Source organism: Gymnodraco acuticeps, unplaced genomic scaffold (genome assembly GCF_902827175.1).
Source record: "Gymnodraco acuticeps unplaced genomic scaffold, fGymAcu1.1, whole genome shotgun sequence".
Taxonomy (NCBI): Eukaryota; Metazoa; Chordata; class Actinopteri; order Perciformes; family Bathydraconidae; genus Gymnodraco; species Gymnodraco acuticeps.
The window spans coordinates 481,620-497,715 of record NW_022990299.1 but is presented as its reverse complement, the minus strand read 5'-3'; the positions used below and the strand labels follow the sequence as shown (position 1 = coordinate 497,715).

At 40.0% G+C, this 16,096-nt stretch overlaps 1 protein-coding gene across 2 annotated transcripts in view; it reads right to left on the bottom strand.

Annotated features, from left to right (window-relative positions):
• The window catches only part of armc4 (armadillo repeat containing 4), a 40,248-nt gene extending 34,403 nt beyond the window's left edge, over positions 1-5,845 (bottom strand). The window contains exons 1-7 of one of the 2 annotated variants that reach the window (XM_034222626.1): positions 5,743-5,845; positions 4,744-4,985; positions 4,231-4,388; positions 3,293-3,494; positions 2,976-3,082; positions 2,395-2,531; positions 346-462 (exon numbers count right to left, since the gene is read on the bottom strand). In XM_034222626.1, coding sequence (XP_034078517.1) covers positions 346-462; positions 2,395-2,531; positions 2,976-3,082; positions 3,293-3,494; positions 4,231-4,388; positions 4,744-4,967 — 945 coding nt within the window. In that variant the 5' untranslated portion in view covers positions 4,968-4,985; positions 5,743-5,845. Of the gene's footprint in view, positions 1-345; positions 463-2,394; positions 2,532-2,975; positions 3,083-3,292; positions 3,495-4,230; positions 4,389-4,743; positions 4,986-5,322; positions 5,393-5,742 lie in introns of those variants that run through there. The other variant, XM_034222625.1, reaches the window with a different exon arrangement.
• Between the last annotated feature and the right edge of the window lie 10,251 nt (positions 5,846-16,096).

Here is a 16,096-nt window from a genome sequence, read left to right as displayed (position 1 = left end):
TGTGTGCGTGTGTGTGTGTGCACGTGCGTGTGTGTGTGAGATGGGGCTGTGCTGTTTGGATGTTGGAGGATTTTAGAAAGGTTTCAACACAGTGACAACCAGACACTAGCTCACTAGTTGTTGAGCAGCACAGACACTGATTACACAATGCTAACTGTGTTTATGCATGTGAGTCACACAGTATCAGGGATCAAATCAGAGGTTAGAAAAAAGGACCTTGTTATGGGACAAAGAGCCATTTCATCACCCACACATCCACACTTTGTGAGATAAAATCCAAGGTTAGAAAGAGGAGGTCCTACTGTGTGGATGAATGATAATTGCATCTGCTATATCCCACTGTACCTGCGTGTTTATGTTCTCAGCAAAATGTGGAGATCTGCTCTTCAGAAGAGTGCGCAGGTCTCTGTGCACATCACTTGTTCGCTCGTAGCCACTTTCCTCCCCCTCCTGTTTTACGCCCTGTGAAAACAAAGTGTAAAAACAGCTTCATTAATTCTAAAAACCACAATTATAATGTGACCCACATGTCAGCCTGAATAGCCGGTGTTAGAAAGCTCAGAGTATCTCCAGGCAGCCTCAAAGAGGAAGTGTAAAACCATGTAAAACCGCTAAATTAGGTTTCAGACACTAGTGCTCTTTGAGGTTTCATTTGCATCAATGTCGACCGTTGGGTGTTTTAAGATTGTAGTTTTTCACCTTGGTCGAACCGTTTCCAGGTGAAGAAACAGACGCAGGAAACCGAGGGCTTGTCAGCAATGTGAGTGGAAGAGTGAAAGGTGCTGCAGCATGCAAAATCTTCTCTTAGGATTAATGGCAAACACATTCAGAGTATCCTGGACTTGAAAGTATTTTGAGCTCTCTATGTAATCTTACACTGAGGGGGGGGGCACTGAAAAGCCAGGGTTTGACCTCGATTTTAGGTTTATTTATGAACATCGTTGAAATCAAAAGAGATATTGTAGTTATTTTGTTGTTGTAGCAATGTAAACAAACCTTTTTCTTCAGACTGTATTGGATATTGGAGATCTGCTATTAATGAGTGCACATGCCCTAAAGCTGTTGGATGCAGTATACCAGTATGTGCTTTTATTGCTGGGCGTGGTTATTTTGTAGACCACTGATCTTTGTTTAAATACCCCTTCCAGCTGGAACAATGTACAGAGGGACTTACAAATGTCAGAAGTGATTATTCTTGGTAACTCAAGTCAGATTTAATGGATCTGGAAAATAAAACTCTTGGTCCAAGCCTTCAGTAGTGAAGGTATTGTTTTTCATTTTATTGATCTGGTTCTGTAAACTCAGAACTGTTTATGTATCTAAAAACGCATCTTGTCTGTACTCCTCTGCAGGATCGAACAGTTGACTCTTTTTATGTTGTAGATTTATTGCTATAGAACCATCTTTTTATTACTATTATTCAGACCTGAAAACATGGGCAGTTTGAGTAATAATGTCAACTGTTACAAATTCAGTTTTTTGGATTTTTAGGTGGACTTTTTCCCATTTTGGATCACAGATCATAGATTGGATGTTTCTTGTAAAGAATATGCCACACTTTTACAGTTGTGTGGATCCTTCTGCCCTCTCCTATAGGTTATATTAGGGCTGCTCAATTAATCGTATTTTAATCGCAATTACGATTATGGCTTGCAACGATTACGAAAACAACGTAATCAAAATAAAACGATTATTTTTTACTATTATTATTAAAAAAAAAAAATGTCTTCAACAAATGGATGTTTTCAAAGTAAATGGATAATCGTTTTTAATAATCGTGATATCAATTATTGACCCAAATAATCGAGATTATGATTTTTGCCATAATCGAGCAGCCCTAGGTTATACTGTATGTCCCATTGGTTTCCTTTGAATATATGCTGGAAATATGTAAGTGGTATGGTAGTGGTTGGAAAGCAACTAAGTACATTTAAAGTATTTTACATGAGTACTTCATTCAATGCTACAATTCTTATACTTCACCACATTTAAAAGGGAAATAATGTAATTTGACTACACTACATTCATTAAACATCTTTCTTCCACCTCTGGGTATATGCATTTATATCTGTAATATATTGTTGAGATGTTTCGACTTTACTACCAACTGATTGATCTGTGATGTTGCTTTAAGATTGCTATTGTAACAGTTGCTGAGGAGGAGGATAAACAAAGTAACACAATGTGGTTATTTGATTCAAGAGCACGACTAAAGGAACTTGGAATCAATCTTTACCAAATCACTGGAACACTTGCTGAGGTGAATTTACTGCCACTTTCAATGATAAATTGGCACTATCAAAAAGTATTTTCCAGTCTGCTCCTTTAACATTTCCTCACACAGAAAAAGGAAACAACATTGCATTGACCTTCAGCAGCACTTCCTAGTCTTACCCCATTAAGAAAAACTCCCGCAGTGCTGCAGGTGACGCAGAGGGTCTCAGTGTCACACGGCTCGATCACTAGGTAACACATCTCGCCATGAACCTGTCTCCAAGGAGGGGCACGGCAGCCATTTGAAAATATATAATCTGAAGAGAAAAGGGGAGGAACGTTGCATAAATCTTGCCAGAAACGTATTATATTAACAGTATACAGGAAAACTGCAGAGGTCCTAGACATGAGCCCTGGGTAACTCTATCCTTTCAATTGCAATATAAATCATCCACTAAAAGGAGGCACTTAGTGACGCTAGTATATTTTAAGGCCGTTTGCAGTATTTCTTTATACAGTGTCAATCCAACATGAGAAATGAGTACTGCTTTAACCGCTTGGTGTGCACTTGCTTTATAAGGCCATGATAAGTGCACTACATTGACTAACGACTTGGTCAACTGGAATCTGACAGATATAATAGCTTCCATGTCTGTTGTGGCGGCAAATGCAGACTTTTTTTATGCGTTGGAATATCCAGCTTTAGTGTTAATAGCAATTGCTCTCCTTGCAAGTCAGTGAAATGTGGAGATAATTCAAACCTGATGTGTATCGAATGGACTTCAACACCCTCTTTTCCCCTTCAATGCTTGACTGTTTCAGTGAATCCACTTCATTCTTCACTGCGGTGGGGTCAAGCCTGATTTTTCTGTAATGAAAATGTAGAAAAACAAAACAAACATCTAATTCCTCTCATTCATTCATGGTTCCCTTTTCTAAACCTGCTGCCTATTCCAATCATAAACAACAGCATGTCGCAGTAGGACTGGTTAGGCCGGAGTGAAAGAGGATAGGCGTGGAGGATGGAGAGATAATCAGAGAGATTTCTGAGACAGCTGGAGATAAAAGACGCACATACCCGGCTATCTCTTCGAGGCACTTGCTGAGGAGCTTGTTATCCAGATTTCGGAGCAACAGGAACAGCTTGACCTTGACCTCTGAGTCCTTGCCCTGATCTTTCACTTTGTCTACCAGACTTAGCACGTCAGTATTGGTGTCTTCTCCCTGCAGGATGCTGGCAACACTGGAACCAAGAATCTTAACCACGGGGTATCTATTTTCTGGAGAAAAAAAAAGATATTAACTTATACACATCTTTAGATTCAGTGGCATGGACGATATGAGTTGGAATCCTTTGGATCCAACAATGAGGCAGCCCTTGTATGTACTTTTCTATTAGGGCACCCGGACTGTGGTGCAAACGACGATATTGGGCTTGAGAAATCAGTTTCATCTTTTAAATGCATACTTTGATGAAAACCATGATGGTTATGTTTTATTGTGCTTTTATTGAGTCCATTCTGTCTTTTTCTAACTCTCTCAGTCAGTTTATCAAGTGGTCTAACAGACTGATTGGTGAGTCACAGCGAAACCTCGAGACCCTGTACCTCAGAAAGTTACAGCAGTTATCCAGCTTTATGTTAAATGATGACTCCCACCCTCTACACACGGAGGTTAGTAGTCCAAATGTGTAAAACTAAACGGTATAAAATAACCTAAACCAGACTTTTATGTGAATCCCTCTGTATGCACTTTTAAATTTTGTAAAATCTTTATCTCTTCTTAAATTGTATCTGTATTCATTGCTGTGGTTAGTTGTATCTGTTTTTAACTCCTGTTTCAACTTTTGTATTGTTACTGCCTTGGGTTTTAATGTAGCGCACTTAATTACCAAGCATTATTAGATGATCTTAGACAAAAAACAATTAAGTGTGTAAGTTATGAAGCTATGCTGGTGCCTGGACTCCTTAAGATGCTAATTAGATTCAAATATCACCCTGTGGTCATCATGCTTACCTTCTAGACATGCTTGAACCTCTTCCACCTTCTTATCTTCTGTCAGATGAATGAGTTTAGAGAGCTGGCTGAAGCTGCGTACAGAAACAGTAGGAGGGGAGAGCTGCAACAATGGAAGCCCTTCACTGTCTCTCTCATTGGACTGTACATCTGAGTCACTGCAGAGAAAATAAACCAAAAACAGTACTTCAGTTGTATCCCTATTATGACTTTTCTTGTATTAGATTATAAAAGCCAACACACTTAAGGAAGATCAGAGTCTGTATTTTTGTTTCTCTACTTCTCCACTTCCAAGATACAAAGCTAAACACACGCTGGACCAGAACTTCTAAAGAAATAAAAGGGAATGTACTCAGTCTAACTGAAGCTGAATAACAAATTAATTATAGCCTACTGCTTTGATTAAAGCCAAGGTAAAATACATTTGGACACCATGGTGACAGCATATCCTGCACAGACACGTAATACTGAAAACACTGGCCAACCAGCTGCCTGCCTCATGATTAGACCAACCTGATGTCATAGTCTGTTTTGAAATCAGATGCCACTAAAGTGGTACTCCACTGGAGAGGTTCTTGAAACACATGCAAGGCCTCCTGTGGGTGTTGGGAGCCGAACTGCTCAGCAAAGCTCAGGATTTCCTTCAACAAGGACTCATTCATTGGCGTGGACTCAAGTTTGCCAGTACCAGAGCTGGCCGGGGTCCACTGGGCTGCTCTCGTCAGTGATAGCCCCATAGCAGCGGCTGGGATATTCTGAAACCGAAAAAATAAAAACAACACTATTTTAAACAGTGTGTCACTTTACTCAAACTCATTATTTGTCATCTGTTGGCTTTGGGACTCGTGAGGAAAAATTGAGAGGTCATGCTTTATTATACTTTGATATTAGATTGTTTGATTTTTTAAGTGTAATGATTAGCTATTTCTTCTTTGCTTTATATAATAGTTAATTGAATAAAGAGTTTGGATTCTTAACTGACCATGTTAGTTTAGGCTTAATCGTTTCAAACTATTTTCCAACAGTTCATAGCCGTAATGATTCATTTAAAAAAAATTCAGATTAAATGATAGTGAAAGTAATTGTTCATACGTTTTTTTGCTGTTCATTCAAAGCGTGAAAATACATTGAAAAGCTAACTAACATTTCAGCTAACGTTCTAAAAAAGGCACGTTGAGTTTATGGTGTTAAATAACGTCTACAATTATGTTTTTCTGAATATTATTTACCTTTATGAAATATATTTAAGCAGTAGGGAATTAGAATACTTGCTCACGTGCTTACATGGTAGTTGTCAAGCTCTTCCTTTTTACAACAATGTCGAGGTTTAAGTACCAACGTTTAATATGCTAACTTAGTTTAAGCGTTAGTGTAGTGCCGTTAGCAAAGCTAATACAGAACCTTTAGCTTACACTCGACTAACTACAACTACTTTGCACTTTTCCTTGTCAATAAAAAACACATATTACAAGTTTTAACCATGACTTGCTACTTCTACTCATGTAAACTTACCGTGTACTTCTAGGTTTTTGCCTATTTCTAAACTTCTACCGTAAGTTTGGTATCAACCGTGTCCATGGAAACCACACGCGCCCTCTCCCAGCATATCCGACCCTTTTGGTTGCTATGATACGACCAAATACAACGGAAAGCGAGTTGGTTCAAAATGACTAAACTGAAACTTTTAATAATCTCTTTTAGTGTAATGAAACATTACCATTACTATATTGTTCTATGTTGTTTGGAATAAAAAAATAAGATTAAGGAAAATATATATAAAGTATACAAATAAAACTGAAATATAATTATTTATGTGTACAGAGCAGATGCAAACTATGTGTGAACTGTAGAAATGCAAGTGTTGTGACTTGCATGGTCAGAGTCTGCGAAATGTCAAGGAAAATGCTGTCATAATAATAATATCCCTGTATGCTTTCCCTTTTGAGTGTCCACATGACCGCATATTTGAGAGCCTATTTCCCCTCTCACTACTGGTTTGGCAGTGTCCTGTAGACAAACATTGGCAAGTGAAAACAGTCTATTTGGGTGGATACTCTCTGTTTAGACTCGGCAAACAGGTTCACTCAGTTTAATGTAGATACACCAATCCAAATGAGTATGGTAAGCCTTATTTTGGACATGCAAATGTTCAAATTGAAGTGGAAAAGCTACTGATAAAGACATTGTACTTTTGGATGTGTAAAAGCAACACTAATTGTAGCATATGTTTTTGCAGAATAGTAATTAAAGTGGATGAGGACAGTCACTGAACATGGTGGCTTGAAAAGAAAATTATTTGCAAATACGGCAAATGAACAAATCCTACTGTATACTCTTTTTTCTGTTCAAACTCACTCAAAAGTGATAGGGACAGAAACATACAAATGTCTTCAGGCCCCACACCATGGTAGGAAACATTCTTCTTATAAATGCAGACGTCTTTTAATGTAATGTGATTAAACCCCTTTACTCTAAAAGCACAAACGTATGCCACCTTGTCTGTCACACTGTCTGCCAGCAGCAGCACAGACCTTTCTCTTTTAGCCTGGCGCACAGCAGGTGGAACTACTTTTTTATTAAACAGTTTTGGGTAATTTGGAGTGAGCCTGCATGTAAATCAATCACCAAGAATCCCGCAGGGGGAAGTAGTAGTATCAAGAGAGATCTGTATGGATGTTGTTCTTAAAAGATTAGATTTATGTTTGGCTCCCCCTCCAGGTATTTGATTTGGAACTAACTGTCTGTATTAAGTGCTGGAGTGGGGGGGCTATGGAGCTCAGACAGTGCTGACGTAAAGTGTGTGCGTTTGAGCTTTCCTTCTAGTAAAAAACAATGCAAAGACGGATGGAAGAGGAGAAAAAAAGGGAAGGAAAGCAGGAGAAACAGAGTCTTAATACATCTAACCCTGGGCCTCATTAGCGAGCCTAATTGCTGTTCGTTTAAGGATTAAATGAAACGCTCTCCCCAGCCCGGGCCCTTTACAAAGTAAAACAAATATGCTGTGAGCCCAGAAGCACCTGCTCCCTCTTAGATGTTCTTCCACTAAAACTTAATACAGCATAATAAACACGAGTGCTTTTTCACCTATGCCTGAGTTCAGTCCATACACATGGACATCATGATTGCTTCCGCTCGCAGTGTGTACAACTTCCACACTACTCAATTAACACTCACATTTAACATACACAAAAGCTGTGCGTGAGTAACAAGAGTGATGATGAGGAGGTGCGCTGGCTACTGTTCCTGGTCCTGGTTTAAAGGGAGCTTGTGAGCGTATCTCCTGTATTTTTCCCCCCATGCATTCACATCCTCCAGGGATGTTTATTCAGGCTTCGTGTCAAAACCAGTTCAGTGTGGCTCATGGCTGCGCGGTTAAAAGCAGTAAAGGACATTTTGTGACACTGGTCATTGTAATGAGCACCGGTGAGATGTGTCGCCCTAATCCACCGGGTTCTAAAATAGAAACAGTTAAAGGGACTCTAACAAGAGGCCGTGACCACATCGTCCCGTTGTAAAAAGCTCCACAATCCCGCCTGTCATTTCCCATAATCCCCTGTGTTTTTAGGCACGCAAAAGAAGTGCTTTTAAATGAGATTCAGCATATGAGTCGTGATGGACAAGAAGCTTGAGGGGCTGTCGTGTAAATTTCTTCCAAGGAAAAGTTTATGACTCACTTTTGTTACTTTCGTGTAGTTGACTCTGGGTAACTGCTAAAAAAAAGATCTTTTGATGAGATCATTCGCCAGTTATATGTAATTGCCTGGTTCATTGACTGTTTAAACAGGCACTAGCACGAGAGACACATTGAAACACAAGAGTGATAATGGAACCAAAGAAAACTAATCATAATTATTTCTTATACACACACAGCCGGGATAATATCTACATATTAACCCATCATTGAGGCATGTCACTCATCTAAATAAAAGGTACAAGGATAGGTTATAGCAACAAACAAAACAAGGATAATGATTGCAATGGTTCAAGTTGTCTTCAAAGTTTGGATGCAACATGACATGTTATCAAAATCTTTTCTAAATGAGTCCCAGCAAACAAAACCTGATACCGTTTGGAATATGATTTTGCAACAATATCACTGCTGGAGCTTCTTGGACATAAACCTGCAATTGTGGTTTTTAAATACTGTGCACAGTATGTATTTCAAGTGGCGATCGCTTAGTGCCAGTGCTTTCTTTGGAGTGGATGGACTCTTGTCAAAAATAGAAATAATTCAAGATTCATGTCCATAGGGCTTCTGGGCAAAACCAATGACAACATCTACATGACTTAAAACACACTTTGTTTATGTTGGTTGCACATCTGAAAGCCGACACTTGGCTCCTCTTTGGAAATCATTGAGGCGCTTTACAAGCGCTTTTAAGGATTTCCATAAAAGCAGAATGAGCACATGTGCCCGCAAAACATATCTTAGAGAAAGTCAGCATAAACTTGAATATTCTCAGCACCCCTGACTGGCATATGCTCAATACAGTGCAGCTAGAGCCAACCTGAAGAGAGGCATCAGGGAGGCCAAAGTAGCCTACAAGAGGAAGATTGAGGACCACTTCACCAACAACGATCCACGGCGGGTGTGGCAAGGTATACAGCACATCACCAACTACAAGAACAATAACAGCACAACGGTTGACGGGGACGCCTCACTGGCAGAGGAACTTAATTGTTTCTTTGCTCGTTTTGAGGTCAATGCAGTAGAGACAGACACAACAACCTCACCAGCATCCAACAGTCACACCCTCACTGTGCAGGAGCATGATGTGAGGCGTGTGCTCAGAGCGGTGAACCCGAGGAAAGCTGCAGGCCCTGATGGCGTGACGGGAAGGGTGTTGAAGGAGTGTGCAGACCAACTTACGGAGGTCTTCACAAAGATCTTCAACCTGTCACTCTCCAAATCCATCATCCCTTCGTGCCTGAAATCTGCCACAATCATCCCTCTGCCGGAAAAAAACATCATCTCCAGCCTCAACGACTACCGTCCGGTAGCACTCACACCGCTCATCATGAAGTGTTTCGAGAGGCTGGTCCTGCAGCACATCAAAACCATTCTCCCACCCACCTTCGACCCAAATCAGTTTGCGTATAGAGCAAATAGGTCTACAGAGGATGCCATCGCCACTATTCTTCACGGTGCACTGTCCCACCTTGAACACCAGGGGAGCTATGTGAGGATGCTCTTTGTTGATTACAGTTCTGCCTTTAATACAGTCATCCCAGGAAGATTGGTTTCCAAGCTATCTGACCTAGGATTTTCCCCAAACATCTGCCAATGGATTAAGGACTTCCTAACTAACCGCCCCCAGACAGTGAGAATAGGCCCTCACCTCTCCTCCACCCTCACACTCAGCACCGGTTCACCACAAGGCTGTGTGCTGAGCCCCATGCTCTACTCCCTGTACACCTATGACTGTGCCCCCACTCACCCCACCAACACCATCGTCAAGTTCGCGGATGACACAACCGTGGTTGGACTGATCACAAGAGGAGATGAGTCAGCCTACAGGGATGAAATCCAGAGACTGGCAGTGTGGTGTTCAGATAATAACCTTGTTCTGAACTCCATAAAAACAAAATAACTCATAGACTTCAGGAAAAACAGCACAACACCAGATCCACTGTACATCAACGGCAACTGTGTGGAAAGGGTTCCCGCCTTCAGGTTCCTCGGCACACACATTGCTGAAGATCTATCCTGGTCTATCAACACCACAACATCTGTGAAAAAGGCCCAACAGCGACTCCACTTCCTGAGGATCCTCAGGAAAAACAACCTGGAGGAGAAGCTTCTGGTGTCTTTCTACCGCTATACCATAGAGAGTGTGCTGGCATATTGCCTAACCACATGATGTGCCAGCTTCTCAGAAAAGGACAGGAAAACCCTTCAGAGGGTCATCAACACAGCCCAGAAGGTCATCGGCTGCTCACTGCCTTCTCTGGAGGAACTCTTCAGCCAACGTTGCCTCAACAGAGCAGGCAAAAATAATTGCAGACTCTTCACACCCTGGACACTTCCTGTTTGCTCTTCTGCCCTCCGGTAGACGCTACAGGTCAATTCAATCAAGGACAAACCGACTGAAAAACAGTTTCTACCCCAGAGCCATACAAGAACTGAACACCGTCAAACGCTGAACTGAACAGTTACAACTTGCAACTGCACTACTTTTTAATAGTTGTATTAACTTATTAACTGATCGACATCAGAGATGCAAAATATCATCCCTGTGTTTTTTATATTGTAAACTGTATTTAAATAATGTGCGGGCATGTATGCATGTTGGAATGGATGTGTGAGCATATGTTTATGTGTGTATACGTTTATATAGATATTTATTCGTTTTATGTGGAAATGCACTGCGAGGATTGCTTTTTTAAATTTCGTTGTACCTGGTGCGATGACAATAAAGGAATTCGATTCTATATAGCCTACAGTGTTTTCTTTAAAACTGCAGGTTATCATTTAACGTCAAAATAAATAATTGAAAAGCAGATGTAATACAGTATATTGAAGCTGTGTGTGGCTTCAATATAGACCAGATCTTGAACAGGGGTTTTTCCAACCCAGTCTCTTAAAAAAACGTGTAATAACTACGTTGGTCCACAACGTAGGACGTAGTATTTCTACAAAAACGCCTCTGAAATTGTAAGATCCCTACGTTTTTTTCACCATTCATTCCAATGGCTGGCGTCTATGTCACGTGATCTTCACATTTCTCCCTGCAGAAAAAAAAAACATGGCCGAACTTCGTTTAATCCCGGTGTAAAATGCCTATTTTAAAGTTAGTTTGGCCATTAAAATGCGTTTTGATGTCATTTGATGCGAGAAATATGAGTTTTATTCAGATTATGTGTGCAGTGGATGTACATGATCTTTAGTTTGCTAGTTATTACGAAGATTACTTCAGGAAATTGTGTCGATACAACGTTTTCATTGTTACCAAGGTGGTTGCTAGTGACGCTGCTATCGATATTATTTCTGTTATGTTGTGTAACTGTTTAATGGTGTAATCTTTATTGCTATCCCCTTCCCCGTCAATGTATAGTGTTGGTCCACAGCGCAAACGTATTAGTTTAACAAAATCCGCATCTAAAATTGTGGCATAGATGTTATTTTCCCCTGTGCAATTCCAGTCTCACATCTCACAGCACATCGTTATAAACAAATACCGGAAACAGACCGAAAACACTTTATTCCGAGTGTGCTTGCTTTTCTCTTTGAAAGTCATCACATAACGGCATTGTAATACACGGTTCGGCTGCATTAAATATTACATATATGCCGTAGTTCTCTATTTATAGAGCCCTGATGAGAAGACTTCTAGACAAACATGAGGAACTGCCGCCAACACTGAAAACGTGACATGGATCATAAATATATCAGCCATTAAACAACATCTTACATTTATTTTCACACAATACGTCTCCTTGCAGTATCAACACTAATTCGGCTGACTTTTATATTTGATCCAATTGGTAGATAGGCTGTACTTACACCATAAAGGTGTACAGTTGATATAAAGGGACACCTAGTGGTTAAAGCAGGTTATTGAATTTCATTATTTTTATTATTAGATATTAATAGGATCCCTAAAGTATATTCATTACTCGTTATTCTCTACTAATAGTTAATTAAAGACTGTATATAATGACTATTTTGCACATCCCTTTCAAGATTTCAAGATTTTCTAAGGTTTATTGACATATCATATACACAAATGGTGTAGTTATGCAATGAATGAAAAACTTTGTGCATACCTCCAACAATGTTAACTATGTTGAAGCACTTATTTTAACTGATAGTATACATATGTATTATACTCTTATATAAGATGTATGTAGATAGTATAAGAAATGTGCAGAATACGACAGTTTAATGGTGGAGGTATACACACATATTGATAGTCTTGTAATGCACTGTTGAGGAACCTGCGACCAAAGTTTTTCATCTCCGACCTTGTCAGGTATTGAACAATCAATAAATAAAGAACACAGAATTATTAAATATAAAACACAGAATTTGTGTGATTATACTAAATGATTTACAAATAAACACCACTGCATATTTACAACAATATTTACAATATGTACAACACATGCTGATGTAACGCAAATGTTTCCAACTTGGGATCAATAAAGTATATCTTATTTTAAGATGATCGATGGCTATACTGCCATATTTGCAAAATGTGCCTCTGAACCTTGACAAGTGCATGTTTCAGGCATTATCAATTAACAACAGGAGGGGTCACTAACATAAGACCCGCTGTTAAATAAAGCTCTTCTGACCTTAGCTGGCATGTGGGTAATGCTACCCATTATGGGCACAAGCAATTTTCACCCATTTATTAATTATATGTTTTACATTTGAGTGTTTCCTATCCCCTAAACCTCCAGGGATGTACACAGTTTAATACTGGCAACTTCTTATTATGGGAAATAGGAAAACGTCTTTTAAAACTACAACTCCCAGTAGAGACGTGCCATAGAACATGTTGCGAAACACAATAGCCAGCATGTGTAGACTAGTTCTGGGGGCGGGGTGGGGGAGGGGGGGACGGGGTGGACCCGTTCAAATCCAGTTTTGGACAGTCTGCCGTGGTTCCATCCCATTTCACATGCCGTTCGACGCTCGGCACACTCTCCAATCACAGAGCTTGAGGACTATCACGGGGTTTGTCAAGCGAAGCGGAGAGAATACTTACTTCCGGGTGTAATATTCTGTAAAGCAAATGAGCTGCTCCGACCCTCGGTCCTGACGGACTCCAACTTGTGTTTATTAATCAAACAAATAAATAAACACAAGGATAATTATGTGTTATTGTTGAGTAAATGGAGAAAATAACGTATCTATGCCACAATTTTAGATGCGGATTTTGTTAAACTAATACGTTTGCGCTGTGGACCAACACTATACTTTGACGGGGAAGGGGTTGCAATAAAGATAACACCATTAAACAGTTACACAACATAACAGAAATAATATCGATAGCAGCGTCCCTAGTAACCACCTTGGTGACAATGAAAACGTTGTATCGACACAATTTCCTGAAGTAATCTTCGTAATAACTAGCAAACTAAAGATCATGTACATCCACTGCACACATAATCTGAAATAACAACTCATATTTCTCGCATCAAATGACATCAAAAGGCATTTTAATGGCCAAACTAACGTTAAAATAGGCATTTTACACCGAGAATAAAACGAAGTTCGGCCATGTTTTTTTTTTCTGCAGGGAGAAATTTGAAGATCACGTGACATAGACGCCAGCCATTGGAATGAATGGTGAAAAAAAACGTAGGGATCTTACAATTTCAGAGGCGTTTTTGTAGAAATACTACGTCCTACGTTGTGGACCAACGTAGTTATTACACGTTTTTTTATGAGACTGGGTTGGTTTTTCTAGAAAAATATAGTGTGAGGGCAATACTGTGGCGCTGATTTATAAGAAGTATCAATTCTCCCGAGAACATGACGCCTGTATACAAGATGGTGCCGCGAACGTCAACATCAACGTGACGTCCGAGTTCCGTAAAAACAAAGCTGTCTATGCCGTCTGTCGGCCTATTTGACACGGTTTTCATACTTTTGGAGTTATAATACAGTTTTTGACGAACAGAAATATTGATTTCTGCCATCACTTTCAAATACGGGGAAATACGGGGGAAATCGGCATTTTGGTCGCATGCCGAAAGTAAGAGGGTGTTTAGACAAAACCCTGTTGTATTTGTTTGTATTATTGTTATAGTACGTGTGGATAGAAAGATCACAAGCATATACAATGGAGTCGACCTTAGCTTCATTGTCTAAGCAACTCAACTGGTGGACTGAACTGGACCGTCACATGGTTATGACATCACCAACAGATATTTAAGGCCACAACATTAGGAGGCCTTTCAGCTGATATCTCACTAAAGCAGTGCAAATGTACTGGGAACATTTTAATGAAATCAACGTATATGCTCAGGTCATTGGGTTCAGGGTAGGTTCCCACTTGGTTGGTTAGTAAGCCTGCTTTAGTTCTGCTGGCGTTGGGGGGGATAGACGCTCACAATGTTCTGAAAGACTTGTAAAAGCTGTCTTTTGTCTGGTTCATGTGAGGATATGTTGGCCCCACCTTGACCTGTTTACTAGATAAAAGCCTCTAAATACCCTTCAGCTGGCATGATCTGTTCTGCTAGACGGGTCGCGTTGCCCGGGCTCCTTCTTCTCTTTGCCTGGAGATAGCAGCTGGTTCTACTCTTTGGAGACATTCAGCACGCTTAAAACAACAAAAGAGATATTCCCTCTCTCCTGCCTTCACCTCCTTTATCCTCTGTCTCCCTCGCTTCATCTCTGCTGTAATTATTTCTGTGAGAGTGTGTTCTAAGAGGACGTCTGAGTTTGGCACTGCCTCTTTTGCTAATGTTCGGAAAGCTCTAATTCAATTTGACTTTTGTTTTAGAACTTCTCCAGGAAGACATCAGGGGCCCTTTGTTCCTACATTCCCCTGTCTCAGGATGAAGGTAGCAGCTGAAAACAGGAGAGGAGAGCTTGGGCAAGGTAATAAAGAGCAAGGAAGGACAGGGGAGGAGGGAGTTCTAGGCCTGTTTTTGGAAAGGGGGGTGAAGAAGAACACGTGGATTGAGATGGAGATGGACGTTGAGTGGAAGATTGGAATGGAAAAGCTGTGAGACGGGCAGAGAGAGTGAGAACAGACAAAGAGGGCGACTTGTTAAGTGTAGTGAGAGAAGAGGCTGGTTCCCTGTCCTCCCATCATTAGGGAGGGGGTGCTGAATGAAACTCTTAACTTGGTGTGCTTCCAGCGTTTGGGCGCTGCCAATCCAATCAGAAAAAGCATGAGAGAGTAATATTGCTCTTTGGAAATAATGAGACATCCTTGTGAAAGGCACGAAAAAGAGAAAGAGACAGACAAATGCAATTAGGAGATGACTTTTCCCCCGAAACATCTCTGTTGTTCATCACTTTAACAAAGACCAGCACACCTCTGTCACTGCTATATTTAGTCTTGGTTATCCTGTTATTCTTAAGCAATCCAATTGAAGTAAGTTCAAACTGTTTCTCTCATGTTATCCTTTAGTTTGAATTAGTATTTGTATTGAAGTGGTACAATAGATCTGATCGTACTTTAACTGCAATAGCATCATTTTTGTCCTAATAAAGTATAATTAATTATCCCTATGCAAAGATGTTTACTTAACGTTTGTCACAGGTTCTATTTCTAATGAATGTGAGCGGGTCGGTTAAAGTGTAAACTGGGGAAAAAAACGTAAAAGTAATTTTGCAACATTTTGGGGATTATTCATGTTTAAATTGAATAGTTGAGGACTAGATGAGACGTTAAATGTGAAGCTAGAGCTAGGGGACAATGAGCTTAGTTTAGCATAAAAACAGGTTGGGAAATGGTTAGCCTGGCTTTGCCAAAGTTAAAAAAAATCTGTCTACTAAAACCTCTATAACTATAATTCACTATAAATATAGTATATCATAATATATTATGTTGAAGGGTAACAGTAGCTCAGTCTTCAATCCTTCCATGTTGTATCTTGCTACAGTAGTTTGGAATGTCAAAATGACACATTGTAGTTTTGCTTGGAGTGGCACGCTAGCTGTCTAGGCTAGGCTAGGCTGTCTGCCTGCTTTGGCTGTGTATTTAAAACAGATAAGAGAATGGTATCACCCAATATCACTTTTGCAATATATATACAATCATATTAATAACAAATGTTGCAGTACTTTTGAAATGTTATGTAGCAGAATTGTGTTTACTTCTACTTCTAGAAGAGCAAAACATTTCAATGTTAAACATACTCTTTTTGCCATCCACTTCTTGGTCAGCACAGAGCTGATGTA